Source organism: Dasypus novemcinctus, chromosome 26, assembly GCF_030445035.2.
Source record: "Dasypus novemcinctus isolate mDasNov1 chromosome 26, mDasNov1.1.hap2, whole genome shotgun sequence".
NCBI classification, from domain to species: Eukaryota; Metazoa; Chordata; class Mammalia; order Cingulata; family Dasypodidae; genus Dasypus; species Dasypus novemcinctus.
Window position 1 is genome coordinate 9,931,652 of NC_080698.1, and position 17,568 is coordinate 9,949,219.

Consider the following 17,568-nt stretch of genomic DNA (forward strand, 5'->3'; position numbering starts at 1 on the left):
AATGGTAAAAGTTAAGACCCAAAATGTCACTACTTTCAGGTGATCCAATTGCTTACTTGGAAAACCCAAGAGAATCAACTGAAGAACCATTAAAACTAATAAGTAAGTTAACTAAGGTGGACAGACACAGGAATAATATTCAAAAGGCAATGGCTTTCCCATACATTAGCAATAACCAATCAGGACACTGCAAAAAAGAATAACAAAACCCATAACATATCCAGGATTCAACCAAAGATAACATGAATAGAACTATAAAAACTCAAATGTATAAAAGAATAAATGTGAAGCTGTATTATATTCCTTGGAGGCAAAGATTCAATATTGAGGCTATCCATACTACCCTTAAATTAATCTTATAAATTATCTGCTATTCCCCAAAGGAAATCCTGAGTTTTCATAAAGAAAACATGTCAAACTAAATCTAAAGTTCATAAAAAAGAAAAATTACATGAGATTAGCTAAGAAATTTTTGAAAAAGATCAATTAGGGCAGGGGTTCTTAACATTTTTGTTCCACAGACCCCTTCACCAGGCAGGTGAATACCACAGACCCCTTCTCAAAAAGTAGTGGCAGATAGTTTTATGACAAAGGTCAGGGAAAATAAAGATAGTAAGTTGATTTTTTCAATTCAAGCTCATGGACCCCCTGAAATCTTTCATACTCATTTAACTACTTCACTAATTCTGCAACCCCTACTAGACCAAAGCTCCTTGAGCACAGGGACTGTGGTTCATTTATTTACCATTGTATCTAACAACATGGTCCCTGGCCTTTTGCCAGGCTGAAGAAACTGTAGAGAGTTTGAAAAGTGATATGGCAGTATCTGTTAAAATGTGAAAGGAGTATAGAAATTAACTCAACAGTCCTATTTCTATTAATATAATGCCCCAAATTTTTACACCAATTTGAAAAAGACTACATCCACAGGGGTTCACTGCAGAACTATTTGCAACTGTGAAAACTGAAAACAGACGATCTGAAGTAGATTACTAAACATCCATACTATGAAATACTGAGAAGGGGTATAGCATTGTGAAAGAGGGCAGGCTCTGGAGCCAGGATAAGAATCTCAGCTTAGGGAAACGGACTTTGGCCCAGTGGTTAGGGCGTCCGTCTACCACATGGGAGGTCCACGGTTCAAGCCGCGGGCCTCCTTGACCCGTGTGGAGCTGGCCCGTGCGCAGTGCTGATGCACACAAGGAGTGCCCTGCTACACAGGGGTGTCCCCCGCGTAGGGGAGCCCCACGCGCAAGGAGTGCACCCGTAGGGAGAGCCGCCCAGGCCGAAGGAGGGAGCAGCCTGCCGAGGAATGGCGCCGCCCACACTTCCCCTGCGGCTGACGACAACAGAAGCGGACAAAGAAACAAGACGCAGCAAAAAGACACAGAAAACAGACAACCGGGGGAGGGAAGGGGAATTAAATAAAAAAAAAAAAAAAAAAAAAAAAAATCTCAGCTTAGCAATTTACTTCTCAGCTTTGACTATGGACATGTACCTCTCCTTTCTATGCTGTAATTTGCTCATTTGTGAAATAGGGATAATAAAAGCACCTTCTACTAGATGAAAAGAGTACACTATAACAGTTGGTGGTTAATGAAAAAATTGTGTGTGTGTAGCTGTTGATATAGATCTTTATGTAGATGTGATGTTGCTATTTCTCCATTGAGGGGAGGGGTGTATTACCTTCTCTTGAACTTGGGAGGTCCTTTATAACAGTTTATCCAATCAAACGTGGTGGAAATGATGCTGTATGACTTCAAATGCTAGGTTATAAAAGGTGATATAACTTCTTCCTGGCTGGTTCTTTAAGATATTTGCTTTTGGAACCCAGCCAACATGTTATAGGGCCCATGCCAAATGGAGATCATATGTGGGTGACTGGGCTGACAGCCACCATCAACTACCAAATGTATGAGTGACAATCCTTCCGATGATCCCAGCCCCCAGCCTTTGAGCCTTCCAACTGAAGATTATGGAGCAGAAATACGTCATTCCTACCATGACCAACCTGAATTCCTGTCCCACAGAAACCAAGAGATGTTTTATTTTATATGTGTGTACTTTAATATGTCTATTTATCTTGGAACTGTAATAGCATACATATTTAAATCCTATTCTTATCACTTAAGAATATAGCACAACAAAAAACAAACAAAAAGAATATAGCATAGCGAGCAGGTGTAGCTCAGTGGTTTGAGCACCTGCTTCACATGTACAAGGTCCCATGTTCAATCTCTGGCACCTCCTGGAAAAAAACAAGTAAAAAAAAAGAATATATCACAAATATCTTTTCTTGTCAATAGATGACTTAGTATGGCATCATTTTTAATGGTTTCCTTCATTGCATATATTATCATAATTAATTTAACAAAGCCCCTACTTTTGGACAGTTGGGTTGCTGCAAACTTTTTTCTATTAGGATTACCATCCCAAAACACATATATATGCACTTACTTTTGAGGAGATCCTTAAGTTTTTTGCTTAATTTTAAAATCACTTTCTGAAGCAAAATTACCACTAGTGAAAATACTGTTACCACTATTGGCCCAAGAAATGTTTATTTAATAAGAGTAATATCAAAAGCAAGGCTGGATCTGTGCCATAATGAAACTCACCCTTTAGCAGTGGAAAGATAGGTGAATAAGGATAATGCAAAACATAAGGATCCCAATACACTGTACATGCATCCATGTGCTTGCCTATGTGAACATCTTCATTTCCTGTTTTGCAAATGCAGTAATTCTACAGAAAAATCGACTGTTTCCTTTCTATTCACCGGAGAGGACTTATTACCAGTAACCCAAAGTGAGCGGTTCAATTTGAAGTTTCATTTGCAGAAAATACATTTTGGATTTTGCTAGTATTATCATTTAAAAGGATATATTTTGTCAAAGAAATGAAGTAAGTACTCTGGCTTACAGCAGAGGCTTTTATGCATAACTCATAATCCTACACTAAGACACTGATTACTATTAATTTGCGTTCCAAATTAATTAGGTGTTTTTTAGTTTTGCACCTGATTTAGATTAAGTGCTCTTAATTAAACCAGAAGCTGAAAATCATGTAGTGCCTGCAGAAAATAAGAGCCTCGTACACATATATATCCTGAATGTCTGTACATATACAACTCGCGTACAGGTGGAAATGGCTGAGGTGGTTGTTGGCAATGGATTTGCACAGCCAGGAAGTTCCCTACCATCGCCGGCTTCACATTGGCGTTTCCGCTGTCCTGCAGCAGCAACTCGGGTGAGCCTCCGTGGCTCTACCTATTTATAACACTTGGTCACAAGTCCTAGAAGGTTTTGGAAGTCATACTGATGGTTCCTATACTATAAGAAAGGTTGTCGCAGCAGTTTTGGTTCAGTCTTGTACGATGAAATGAGCAGCAGTCTAACTCGGGGGCGAAGGCGGAGAAAGCTAAAGCCAGGGCTGGATGCGTAGGCAGAGAGTCCCGAGCCCGCCGCGCAGGCTTGTCGGCTTGGCTCCCGTCCGACCTGCCTGCAGCCGGGAACCCTCCGTCCTCAGGCCACGGTGCTCGCTCGGTGCCCAACACCTGAGTACTTACGTGGTCAATAAAGCGCTGCTTACAAACACGCCAGCGCGTGGGGCGGGCAGGCGCACGCGAAAGAGATGACTCGGCCCACGCCTCCGTCCACCGACCCCTCCGCAACCTCCTGCAGCCGGACCTTGGGTCGCCTCGCCCCGCTCCCCGAGGCGAAGGCCGACGGGCACGGGCCCTGGCGCCCGCGGTGGACACGAGCGACCGGGCGTCGACCCCGGCCCGGAAGTGACGCAGCCGCGCCGAGCACTTCCGGAGTTGCGGGGACGGCTGTGCCGGAGGAAGCAGCGCGGGTCCCGACCCGCGTCGGCCCGCCGTCTCCCCTGCCGCCCGCTCCCCTTCCCTGACCCCTCTGGCCCGGGCCGCCCCGGTCTGGCCCGTCCGGGCTCAGCGGCCGCGGGGCTGCGGCTCCCGGTAAGTGCGCGGCACGTGTCGAGGCCTTGTTTACCCCGGCGGGCGGGAGGGGGGCTCTCCGCGCGCCTCCCCGGCTGGGCCCGGACTCCGCCTTCGCCGCCGCCTGCGAGGCCTTGGCGCCTCCCGCCGCTCGTACGCGGTCTCGACGCCCCCCGCCGCCGGCCGCCGGCCGCCGGGCCAGAGCGGGGGTGGGGGGTGGGGGAGGGGGGGAAACGGCGTGGGGCTGTGGCCGGAGCGGGCCGGCGGCGCCAGGCGTCCCTCCGCCCTTCCTCCTCCCGCCGGCGCCTCAGTTCGCGGAGAGGTCGGAGGCCAGCGGCTCTGAGGGACTGGCGCCGGCGCAGCTGGGCCTTCCCCCGGGCGCGCCTGGGAAACGCGCCACCTCCGGGGGTCCTCGCCCGAGTCGTCATGGGAGCTCTCGCAGAGCTGCCCGCGCGCTTTAACGCCTGCCTGTAAAGGGTCCCCCAGCCGCGTGGACAGTTCGTCCGCGCGGAGAGCCGGGCGACCGCGGCGCCTCGGAAGGGACGTGCGACCCGGGAGCTACCCCGCCGCTTTGCCCGCCTCTGCCCGGGCAGTCGCGGGAGAGACCGCCGTCTTCTCCGATGACTTCACCTCTAGTGATTGTTGCTCTGTCCCATAGAACTTTTTCGGATTACGGACATATTCTGTTCCTTTGCTTTTCCAGTTCGGTAGCCTCTAGCCATATGTAGTCAGGATTTGACATGTGTGGCTGGTGCAGCTGAGAAATTAAGTTTACATTTAGATTTTATTTTTAAATTTCGTTCATTTTAAATAGCCACATGAGGCTGGTGACTACCGTATTGCAAGCGCAGATATAGATTTTTGCAACACGTTGTTTTCTTTGGAGATGTAGACTTAGTAAATGACCAGTAAGTACTAAATATATCCGGGATAAGCGCCCTGAGACTCACCTAAAAGTCTGCTTTTTTTCTTTGTCACCTTCAAACTGAGATGTCGTCAGTTTGGATCCTTTCCCTCCTTGGTGTGGCTAGGGCTGATGAGAAAGCCTAGGGTGGGTGGCAGGTCCCCTGAACACGTGAATTTGGTAGGAAAGTAGTTTCTCTTACTTTTCTACCTGGAATGTAGGAATAGTATTTGTCATCATTTCTGTTGATAAGGCAATAATGTACTGGCCTTTTGAGTGAAGTCAGAAGGTCAACACTCTTGTCAAATAGAAGACAGATATTTAACTTTGAAAAGATGAAAAAATAAGTTTTTATTTCAATCTGAATCCAGTATGCCCAGTAAATGTAAAATGGAGTTATTGTTGACTGCCTTCAACCACCCCCACCCCCCACCCCTCCCACACGCCGCCCCCCTCCCCGCCCAGGGAGTTTTTCCCCATTTTGAATGATTAGTGAGAAGTTTGTGCGCAACTACTAAGCCCAGATCCTGGGGAGAAAGCCCAGAGAAATTTTTTTAAAAAGCATATGCTCTTGTTGGCGTGACTCTGAAGGGTCTTTTGGTACCTTTGTGCACAGTATCAGCCTCTCTGGAAGCGTGCTGGGGAATTAGGAATCCCAATAAGCCACTCGTCTGGTAGAGGACAATGGGCCATTGCCAACAGTGTGATCCGGGGCTAGTTAATTAACCTTTCTGAACTATCTTTCTCATTTGTAAGATGGGGATGATAGTGCATTTGTAGAGTAGAAGTAGAATAAGTCTAAGTTGAAATTGGCTCTTATTAAATGAGAGCTGTTGTTGTTGGTAGTGATTTTTGTAGGCAGAAACAGTATTTATGGAGTCTCTCTGTCCTCTAGACAGTATCTTTTTTAAAATTTTATTTTGTTTTTATTTATTTCTCTTTCCTTCTCCCCCCTGCCCCGTTGTCTGCTCTGTGTCCATTTGCTGTGTGTTCTTCTGTGTCCCCTTTCAGTCTTGTCAGCGGCACTGGGAATCTGTGTCTCTTTTTGTTGGGTCATCTTGCTGCGTCAGCTCTCCGTGTGTGAGGCGCCACTCCTGGGCGGGCTGCCCTTTTTTCATGCGGGTTGGCTCTCCTTGCGGGGTGCACTCCTTGCTCGTGGGGGACACCCCTGCACGGCAGGGCATTCCTTGCGCGCGGCAGCACTGCGCGTGGGCCAGCTCACCACACAGGCCAGGAGGCCCTGGGTATCGAACCCAGGACCTCCCTTGTGGTAGGCGGACGCTCTATCAGTGGAGCCACATCCGCTTCCCAGGGCAGTATCTTGTGTAAAAAAAAGTATGATATGCGCAGTGCTGATGCACGCGAGGAGCGCCGTGCTATGCAGGGGTGTCCCCCACGTAGGGGAGCCCCACACGCAAGGAGTGCGCCCGGTAAGAAGACCCACCCAGCGCAAAAGAAAGTGCAGCCTGCCCAGGAATGGCGCCGCACGATGACGCAACCAAAAGAAATACAGATTCCCGTGCCGCTGACAGCAACAGAAGCAGACAAAGAAGACACAGCAAATAGACACAGAGAACAGACAACGGGGGTGGGTGGGTGGGGGAGAAATAAATAAATCTTTTTTTAAAAAGTATGGTAAAAGAAATAAGGTTGAAAAAACACCATTTGCTCTTCCTCTTTTATATAAACAGGTAAAAAAATAATCTTTTATAATCTCTGAACTGTAATTTTCATTTAGTTTATTTTTGCTTGTTTTATGTTTGAGGTATTACTTTGCAAGTTATTAACTTTGGTTTTCTAAGAAATCCTAAATGATAAAGTGTTAGAAATAAAGTTTCTAAGTAAGCAACACTAGTACTTAGTCTTTAATAGTGGGATCTGTATCTCTGGGAAAGTCAGCTGGTCTTGGAGCTTGTCAGAGGTGGTAATGGGTGTTAATATTGCCTAGTGGGCATCCTGTAGGGAATTTTTAAAATTCGAAATAACTTTTTCATGAGTAAAGTGAGCCCTGAAATATTAGATTACCACAGTGGAGGTGACTTTTCAGTAAAAGTCTAATTTTAAGTCAATTATAATTTCCCCTGAAAAAATTTGCCTTGTCTACTTCTCTGCAGAATTTAGGATTGAGATTGTGGTAGTTAATATAGGGAATCTGAAGGATAGGAATGTAGGAGTAAGGAGGTGGACTTGTAAGCCAGGAGAAGAAATTTGGGACCCATTTCTATCACCAGTATCCCACGTTAAATTGTTGTTAGTTATTTACTTTGAATACTTTGTTTTAGACAGTGGTGTAATTCTTGTCAGTATAATTTTGGCATGGATTTCTGTTGGTACTTTAGAAAAAGATGAATTTAATAGTTTCTTTGGCCCCTTATTACTGTACTTTTAAATGTCAGTGCTTTTTTAGAAATAAGTTTTCAAAAACAGGGTACCAATTATATAAATTTAATTCTCATTTTTCATTTTTAGATGGAAGTCATATGACACCGATTATTTGGGTGACATCTATATGACAGATCTTCAGGAATTGCAAGTATTTTTAATTTTAAAGATTAACTTTTTCTCCTAATGGAAAAATGCTATAATTAAGTTTAGTTGTGTTTAGGTGGTTCCACCATATGGAATAATTTGTTGGAAGTTAAATAAACTGCCAAGTTTTAAAAAAAAATTATCATAATATTTTTTACTGTGGTAAAATACATATAAAATAAGTCATTTAAAATAAGTACTGTCCATTTTAAGTGGACAGTACTGTGTAACCTTCACCACTATCTTTTTCCAGAGTATTTTCATCATTCCAAACCAAAGCTCATGCTTATTTAGCAGTAGCTCCCATTCTTCCCTCCCCCTTCCCCTGGTTACCACTCTTCTGTTTTCTGTCTCTATGAATTTGCTTATTTGAAGTATTTCATGTAGAGAAATCATACAATGTTTGTCCTTTTGTGTCTGTCTTATTATGTTGAACGTGATGTCTTCAAGGTTCATCTGTGAACCAATACTTCTGTTCTTTTTATGGCTGAATAATATTCTGTTGTAGGATATAACACATTTTGTTTATCCATTCATCTGTGAATGGACACTTGGGTTGCTTCTGCATTTTGACTATTGTGATTATTGTGAATAATGCTGCAGTGAACATTGGTGCACAGATTTCTGTCAGAGTTCCTGCTTTTGATTCTTTCAGGTTTATTAATATACCTAGAAGTAGAATTGCTGGGTCATATGGCAGTAATTCTACCCAGTCATTAATGTGGCTTTTGTTAATTTGAGTGTTTATAGTTAATATATAAAACTTGGATCCCCTGACACTTTTATAGTATTAAAAAAAGTGGAGTGGATGTGGCTCAAGCAGTTGAGTGCCTGCCTCCCACCCCGGAGGTCCTGGGTTCAGTGTCTGGTGCCTCCTGAAAAAACAACAGGTAAAGAAACAAACAATAAAACCAACTCAGGGATGCTGATGTGGCTCAGTGGTTGAGCACTGGCTTCCCACATACAAGTTCCCAGGTTCAGTCCCTGGCCCCAAGTACTTAAAAAAAAAAAAGTGGCTCTATAATCCTCTAGACTGGTCACATTTTTAGTACCCATGCGTTCTTTATCTTTGTTTTGGGCAATCTCTACTTCAAATAGACTTTATGTGTACTTTTTGTATTTAATCTAGATTTATTTATGTTATTTGTTTACATAATACTGAATCTAAATGTTTTTGCATTTTGAGGACCTATTAATTTTTAGATTTAAATCACTAGTTGACATGATTCCATGCAAATGATCAGTTCATATTTATACAGCGAAATTAATGGGTATTTGTGAGGATCTTTTCTGATGAGTTTAGAATTTGTGAATGTTTTGCTTTCTTAACTGTTCTCTTTTCACAGATAGTTATTGAGTAACGTTTTGATTTATGAGGATTTTTCAGTAGGTAGCTGAATTTGAACTCTTGTTTCTTCACCCTAAATAGATTATTTTCTCTAGCCTTGATCCTACTAATGTAGAATATATACATTTCTTTTGCTAGTGAGTCAGTTTCTTTGCCTCTAAGAACCCCTTTTAAAGGCTTAGTAGAAGCCTTTAAAACTGAAAAATCAATTAACTTTCCTGACTAGAGGAGGATATTGAATTGCAACTCAGAAGGATTATGTGGCTTTATTTTTCTTTATAACTATGTGCTCATTCTCCACATATCTGAGAGTGATGCCTGTAAAGCCGTCTTTTTCTACTTCTTATAGTGGGAAGGCACTATGTCCCCATGTATATGCTGCCACTGCACAGTGGGGCATGATTAGCAAGGAGATTTTAAACCTTGATAATTAAACTTATAGGTTGTCTCCCTGTGGACAACCAGCTGCAGGGATGTGTTTCTCCTTAAGGATCCTGGTAGGGAGGAGAAGTCCATGGGAATTGGATTCCCTGACATGGAGAGATGGCCTTGCATTTTCATGCCAGGCCCTTCATGTAAAGTTACCAGTGCATCTTCAGCCACTTATGTTTCTCTAGGGAAGGGTTTCCCTTAGGTAAGCCTGGGCAGAGAAATGAAGGTGAGGTACCCTGTATGAGACCAGAGTTGGAATAGCCATAGTGGGGGTAAGGCCAGTACTGTGCCATTTGGATTCTTAAATGGTTTCTGTTACAACTTCTCATAGGTAATAAGTAACCTTGTTTTGTTTTTGTTGTTTTCTTTCTTTTTTTAGAAGACATAAACACTAATGCATTTGAGAAAGCGGTAAAGTCTGGGGGGAGGGGAAAGAAGCAACTGCTTTCTTGATCTGGAGCTCGGCTGGATGCTACGATGTCCGTGGACATGAATAGCCAGGGATCTGATAGCAATGAAGAGGACTATGACCCAAATTGTGAGGAGGAAGAGGAAGAAGAAGACGAGGACCCTGGGGACATAGAGGACTATTATGTGGGAGTAGCCAGCGATGTGGAGCAGCAGGGAGCTGATGCCTTTGATCCTGAGGAGTACCAGTTCACCTGCTTGACCTACAAGGAATCGGAGGGTGCCCTCAATGAGCACATGACCAGCTTAGCCTCTGTGCTAAAGGTGAGCAGTATGGCCAGTTCCAAGTGCAGTTCCCCCCAGTGAAATCTAAGGATGAGCTGCAACTAACCATTGACTTCTCCAGACTGATTGAATGGCCCTATAGCTCGAAACCAAATTAAAGTATATGTTGCATTATTTGGAACATATTTGTTATATATTTACTTTATTTTCTAGTGTGTAAACATTTCAGGCCCTAATGTTTCCAAATTACTATGAATTAGAAAGGAGGGGTGAGGTGGACCCAGAAAAGACAGACCAGAATTAGCAGAATTGCATGGACTCGCTTTTGTGTCGGAAAGTGAGTCTTATGAAATTTTATGAGGTAAGATATGCTAAGCACCAGAATTGCTATCATCTTCTACACAGCCGTATTAGAATGATAAAGGTTTTCAGAGTACCCAGATCCCTTTGGTTTGTGCTGATAATCAGTGCCTCTAGGTGATGAGCTCATTTTTTCATATTCTGATTACTAATATTTAATGTTGGGAGAGATTTTAGCAAGAACTTTTAAGAAAAACTAAATTTTCATACCTTGTGTGTCATTGAATTGGGGGTGGGGCAGTTAATAGGGAAATTTTAAAGAATGAACAAAGTTGATTATTTCAGCAAGGATCTTGTTTTTAGCACATAAACTAGCATATCTTTCCATGGTTTCCTCTCAGGCAAAACATTGCTCTCACTATTTTCATTATTTATAATCATTTAGGCAGTTTCTCAGCATGTTTCCTTCTCTGACATTGGGCATTCTGTACATAGACATAGGGACATAGAGACATGTCTTTTACTGCTTAACTTGAAGGTCAAGGGCACATATGCATGATTTTAACCAAATAAATTTTTTTGTTGGTATTTAAATGTAAACAATTAGGTTGTGCTATGTATCATTTTTATAAAAGTTGCTTTATTAACTAGTTTAGAGACACTTTTTTCCAGGTGGTAGCAAAGAGTAATGCCTTGGATTTAGATACTCAGGGTGCCTTTTCAAGGCTTTATCAGCAACTGGCAGAAGCTGAAAGCTAAAGCTTGTTTTGTGTGACTCACTCCTAGAAGTGGTTACAGACTTCCTCTCGTGTCAGCAGGAAACTAAGGAAAGGAGACCCATGGAATCTCTGGGTTTGGGATTTCTGTACTGTTGCTATGTGATAGCTGCTGAGCCCCCTGCTTCTAGAAGGTATTTCCCTGATAGAAAAGAAACACAGGGTCCCTTCCTTCTTCACTGTGCACATCTCTCTCTCACTGGTCCATTAGTTTCTTTTGCTTTAGGCATATTGTCAAGTTATTTGCAGTATTGGTGTTTAAAATTAGAGAAGTTGTCTGGTGTGTGACTATGCACTGGATTGTGTCATTTGACCAAGTCCATTAGAGTGTTCCTGTCTGTGCACAAGAATTTCCAGTTTGTGATGCTCTATGTGCCAAATTTCCTGCCTTGCTAGAGAGGACTCAGGCCCGGGCACCTGTCCTTTCTTCTTAATAGGCTGATATATGTATGGTCAGCCCCGTGGCAGTCCTTCTCTTCACTGTCTCACCTTTTGTATCCTTAGGCTTTTTCAGAGTTTTGCTTGTGCTTTCTCTGAACTACACTTCTTGAGTTCCCCTCCTACCCCACCCCTGAACACAGTGGTCATGCCTTCCTTTGGTCGCAGTCTTTGTATGTTAAATCACGTACTGTAGTCTTCTGACTGCTTAGTTCACATTTTGCATTCTCTTTCTTACTAGAGTTTTAAGTTCCTGGAGGGCAGAAACCACTTTATAGATTGTCTCTCGCATCTTTCCTGTCACAATGTTTTATCCATAGTAGATATTGAATAATTTTTTTAGATACTTATGGATTTTGTTGAATGTGGATGACAGTAGCTACTGACCAATGACTTCTCCAGAGTCAGCTCCTCTTACTTATGTGAACTAGATTCCCTAGTCCTTCATGTACATCTTTCTGTCCTGTCATATAAGGGCATTGTCTGACCCCCAAACTGAGAAAAGTAGAAGCAAAAGGAACTTGAAATGGAGGTGGAGGATAAAAAGAGATGGGTGATCCTTCTGACAGCCTCCAGACTCTTTTTTAGAGACTCGTAGCCATATAAACTCATTTCTCCTTTCCATTTCCCCCTTACATTAGGTCAAACAGCATTTTAAAGTCATGTTATTTTATGTAGACAGGGATATTCCGCTGATCCGCGTTGAACCTTCCGTATGAGGTCATTTTCCAGTTGCATCATCAGTTGGTAGTTGATAGTGGTCCCTCGGTGCCAGGGAGACTCATCCCCGGGTGTCATGTCCCACGCTGGGGGGAAGGCATTGCATTTACATGCTGAGTTTGGCTTCGAGACTGGCCACATTTGAGTAACATGAAGGCTGACAGGAGGAAATTCCCAGGCACAATGCTGCTCTAGGCCTTGTTCTTATTTTAGGCTTATCAGCTCCCAAGCATGGTCATTAGCGTTATGGGCTCACTGTTGAACCCTCACTCCCTCCCGGTCCCCGCCGCTGCACCAGGGAGACTGTCGCTGGCCGATGGGGTTAACTACCAGGTCAGATGGCCCCTCTTTGGAACTGGTGTTTATGTGTGACGAATCTGGACTCAGATGGGATCTCTCTTCATAAGACTTTCATGCTAATGTGCTGGAGGTGCAGTTAGTGTCGGGGTTTAAGATATATTTAGGGGATTTGAATCTCTGGACTGACAATGTGATAGCCAGGTCCTGAGCCTCAACAGACTCCAGCACCTACAATCTGACTTATTGGGCTCACCACACTCAGCTAAGATGGAGTTGAAGAAGGACAACCACCACACCATGGAGCCTAGAGTGATTACAGCTGAAAGTGGGAGGATTGTATCCAGCATCCAGGTGGAATCTGAGCCTCCTCTTGACATAGAGGTGCAATGGACACAACCAATCCAATGCCCACATAGAAGAGGTGGCATTGGATTGAGAAAAGTGGACATGATGGCTGATGGGTATGGGGAAAGGCAGGAAGAGATGAGAGGTGGAGGCGTCTTTGGGACATGGAGCTGCCCTGGATGGTGCTTCAGGGGCAATCACTGGACATTGTAAATCCTCACAGGGCCCACTGGATGGAATGGGGGAGAGTATGGGCCATGGTGTGAACCGTTGACCATGGGGTGCGGGGGTGCCCAGAGATATACTTGCCAAATGCAATGGATGTGTCATGATGATGGGAGGGAGTGTTGCTGAGGGGAGGGAGAGGTGGGGTGGGGGAGGTAGGGTTCAATGGGACCTCATATATATATATATTTTTAATGTAATATTATTACAAAGTAAATAAAATAAAAGGAAAAAAAAAAACCACAAACCACACGGAAAAAAAAAAAAGAGATGGGTGAAAGCTGAAACAGAAGAAAAGAGTTAAGAGAATATGGGGCAAAGAGGAAAATAATCCACAAAAATTTAGATAGTGGTAGAAAGACCCTCCACCCTCACCCCCTGGCATCCCTGAGTTGCACACTAACACCTGTTTCTTTTCTGGGTCTGGGCAGTGAGAATCTTGGCTCATTTGGTGGTGTGACCTCACATAAAGGGACTCTGATGTTTGAAGTGTTTCAGGAACTTGACCAGGGAGGCTAGGCAGAAGCACCTCGGTTAAGAGTAAAGGAGAAGGACTCTCATAGTCGCTCTTTCCCAGGCTGGCTATTAAACAGCTTTACTCTAGCATCAAGCTTTTTGTTTTTACCTTTGTAATGTTTTTGGAGGCTGGGAGGGAATACTCCAAGTGCTCAGTTTACAGATGGTGTTTACGGGTGCTTTGGCTACTCTGGCTTGCCTGTCATTTGTGTCTCAGAGGGAGGATCAGTGGTCACCCAGATAATCTTTCTGTACCACTGATTTCCCCCGTGGGTCATGGTGCTTTCTGCACAACTCTGTTGATGTAATAGCACCTTTAATTCTCTTGTATGTTTAGTTGCTTTTTGGCTAGTAGGAAATGCGATATGTGTAAGTAGTTTAAAAAGTTTAAAATTATAGCCTTATGAACAATTGTCCAGAAACAAAAGCTATCAAAGTTTGAGGAGTGGCTTGAATTTTTAGCTGATTTTCATATCTGTTCCATGTTTTGTTTTTTGCTAGCGGTAGCCTATGAATGAAAATTTGAGCTTTTTCTTACTTTTGGGATTTGAAGTGTCTTAAGTCGAAAAATCCCAATTGTCTGGGACACTGTGCTTCTGGTTTAGTGAGGGCTCTTAGTGTCAGAAAGTCACTTCCTGTGTCTTGTCTGCCCTTGGGGCAATCCATGGGTAAAATCTTCAATCCAGAGAAAGGAACATGCCCCCCAAATCAAATCAAAGGCTGAGGACAGAGCACAGCAAAAATGTTTATGGGGGTGGGGGGCAGCGGGGCACTATTGTCATTCAAATATAGTGGCAAAAATACCATAGACACATTGTTTGAAAATGAGCTATCATTTTACACAAATGGAATAGTTGCAAAAGATGAGGTGATTGCAGAGTGAGGTGTTGTGTTGCAGAAGGGAAAGAATCTCTGAAAAATAAGTATTTTTTAGTGACTATGTATGAATCTTTATTTTAAAAATTATGTTTTTTACATACCATCTGTATTTTTATGATTCTTACTTGTATTGTTATTGTCATAAGTAAGAGACCTTCTTTCCAGTAGAACAGACATTTTTATTGCACAATGTTCAGTAGTTTCCAAGAAGAATTTGGTCGTTTTTCCAGTGAGTACGCATTAATTCTATGCCATGGAACTCCTCTAAATGCCCCATGGGGTAGGTTGTGAACAGGCTGCTTGAAAGGGGCTCAGCCATGGTAGAACCTCAGACAGAACCTGGGCAGGGTCATGTCTGGGCACCATCTTTCACTCATGATGGTTACTGATGAGCCAAACATGTCTCTCACTTTGTGTGTTCCTTCTCTCAGCCGCATGCTAGCTGTGTGGGCAGGAGAGACAGAATGTTGCTCTGAGTCCTATCCAGTTGCTTCAGGAGGGAGAAGATCTTTGGGCTAGATCTAGTTCTAGTTCATGGAATTATACAGTGAGCTACCTGAGCTCTGTTGAGTCAGGAGACCCTTGAAAGCAGGGTAGAAGGGCAGGTAACAGAAATCCAGGCCCCATAGGGTGATGAGCATGGGGGTAGTAGGAAGGTTACTTCTAGGCTGGAACAAGGGACTAAGATGTATAGGTCAGGGAAACGGACTTTGGCCCAGTGGTTAGGGCGTCCGTCTACCATATGGGAGGTCCGCGGTTCAGACCCCGGGCCTCCTTGACCCGTGTGGAGCTGGCGATGCGCAGCGCTGATGCGCGCAAGGAGTGCCGTGCCACGCAAGGGTGTCCCCCGCGTGGGGGAGCCCCACGCGCAAGGAGTGCGCCCGTGAGGAAAGCCGCCCAGCGTGAAAAGAAAGAGCAGCCTGCCCAGGAATGGCGCCGCCCACACTTCCCGTGCCGCTGACGACAACAGAAGCGGACAAAGAAACAAGACGCAGCAAATAGACACCAAGAACAGACAACCAGGGGAGGGGGGGAAATTAAATAAATAAATAAATCTTTAAAAAAAAAAAAAAAGATGTATAGGTCAAAGGGAATAAAATTTAAAGGATCAGTGTGATCTGAAGTATATTTACCAAGTATTGGAGGAAAGGAATAGAGTTTTTTTAAACTTCTTTGAACCATGAGTAGCACGGTGAATTCACAGAGATTCTCATTTCTCAAGGCTGTTGTTTCCCAGATAGGATTGGAGAAATAAGCCAGTTATCATGAGTGTTTTTACTATAGTTCTTTTCACTCTGAATTTGCTATATTAACTGCAGTACAGTTGGGGAAATATTCCCTTGACTATTGAAAAAATTTTTTTTCCTGGAGGCACCAGGGTACATGCAAAGCAGGCACTCAACCACTGAGCTAAACCTGCCGTGCCCTAGAGTATTCTGCCACCCTCCTGTTTGAATTTGTTTTCTTTTGTTTTCTTAGTTTATTTTTTTTAATCTTTTTTTTTTTTGCGTAGTTTTTAAAGAATTTGTTTTAAAATCTAGTTTTTGCAATTCAATAAAAGGTAGCTGGAAAATCTCTGAGATTTTTCTGTGGATCGTTGTTCCCCTTTGTGGATAAATCATAATGAGTTATCAGAGCTTCTGACTCTGTGCAGTGGGAATCTTTATAGTCTCATGTTGAAAACAATCTGGTTTCTATGCTTTTGCCACTTTTAACATAAGCAGTTGATACTCTTAACATAAAATATCTTATATATAGCCTTTCTTTAAGTAGCATTAAGTTCCTGTATAATATCTGGTGAAGACTTCAATTTTAATGATTAAATCAACTTTCTTATATCCTGATATAGCTGAAATTTAAGACTATCTTATTTTTATTTATTTACATTTTCATTAATTAACCAAGTGATGGTTGTTTTTGTCCCTACTCATGGGCAAGTATCTTCAAGTTGGACCTGGTAACACCAGAGTGTGTGTGTGCTGAGCAGCCATCTGATTTCTATTTTTGGACCTGTCCAGTTTCTTTGCATGCCTTTAAGTAGAATCCAGATTAAATTCCCGAGTTTCAAATAGTTGGTTGTTAATGGGTGTGTTCACATATTTCTTGATCCTTTAGTCTGGAAGTCTGATGTATGTAACTAGTGTATGAGTTTATTTTTAAAGGGAGATGAGAAATATCCAGAGTGACACTGAGAATTGCCTAAGTGTAACTAGTACTAGAGTTGTCACTGTCTTGCCAACTTAGAAAGGTTATTGTCATCATTGACTTTGTGTGCTCACTGTGTATCTGGTACCATATACAACATGGTCACTGCCTACCAGAAAAGAAACTTTATTTAAGGCCAACTTTTATTCTAATCTTGTGCTTTTTTCACACTGCCTTAGAAACCATGTCTAGTCAAAGGGTGATTGTTGTCCTACTCTTGTGCCCTAATCCTGAATTTATTTATATTTAAATTTCAGTTGCCAACATAATGTTCCCACAGTACTAAAGGAAAGAATATCACTCCTAATTCCATTATCCTGACATAAGTTTTCTCCCTGCCTGTTATCCTTTGGGTCTTGTCCATATTCACGTGTAATATGTTCCAGTTCACCCAGTTATCTGTTGAGTATCTGTTGAGTACCTACTATGTGCCAAGCCCTGGAAATATAGCCATGAACAAAACAGACAAAAATTCCTGCCCTGAAGAACATTACTGTCTAGTAATCGGTGCATGTGTTTATGTATTCTACTTTTTTTCATATATATTTCAAGCATTTCCCCTGTTTTACTTGGTCCTCATTTATCACTTTAAATGGTCATACAGTACAGCATCTTGTTCTTGAACCATAATTTGCTGAAACTTTCCCCATGGGTCATTAGGTGAGCTTTCATGTTATAGTTGGGGACTGGTCATACTGCTTTGAGCGTCTTCATGGATGTGGCCTTTGGGTCTGTTGGGGAGAGTGGATAAAGAGCTTGGGTTAGTGGTTAGGTGATCGAGTTTCAGTCCTTTCTCTGCCCGTTAATATAGTGTGACCTTGGGGAAGTCGTTAAACATCTTTAAGCTTTATTTTCCTCTCTCTAAAATAACAGTAATACCTCTTCATAGCATTAAATGAAATAATGCATGTAAAATCCATGTAAGGTAATAAAAATGAGTGTTCATACAAATGTTGCTTGGTCATGGTGGCGATAGAGGAAGAGCAGAGCAGTGGGAATGTTG

The 17,568-nt window shown here is 43.0% G+C and overlaps 1 protein-coding gene across 4 annotated transcripts in view; it reads left to right on the top strand.

The window, feature by feature from the left end:
- Positions 1 to 3,447: 3,447 nt before the first annotated feature.
- ARIH2 (ariadne RBR E3 ubiquitin protein ligase 2) overlaps positions 3,448 to 17,568 on the top strand; it is a 54,416-nt gene continuing 40,295 nt past the window's right edge. For 2 of the 4 annotated variants that reach the window (XM_071212059.1, XM_004451925.4), the window contains exons 1-3: positions 3,807 to 3,976; positions 7,329 to 7,392; positions 9,548 to 9,900. Coding sequence is in view for 2 of the 4 variants with exons in the window: in XM_004451925.4 (XP_004451982.1) it covers positions 9,646 to 9,900 (255 nt within the window). In the remaining 2 variants the exon portion in view is untranslated. Of the gene's footprint in view, positions 3,977 to 7,328; positions 7,393 to 9,547; positions 9,901 to 17,568 lie in introns of all 4 variants that reach the window. The other 2 variants (XM_058288618.1, XM_071212058.1) reach the window with 2 other exon arrangements.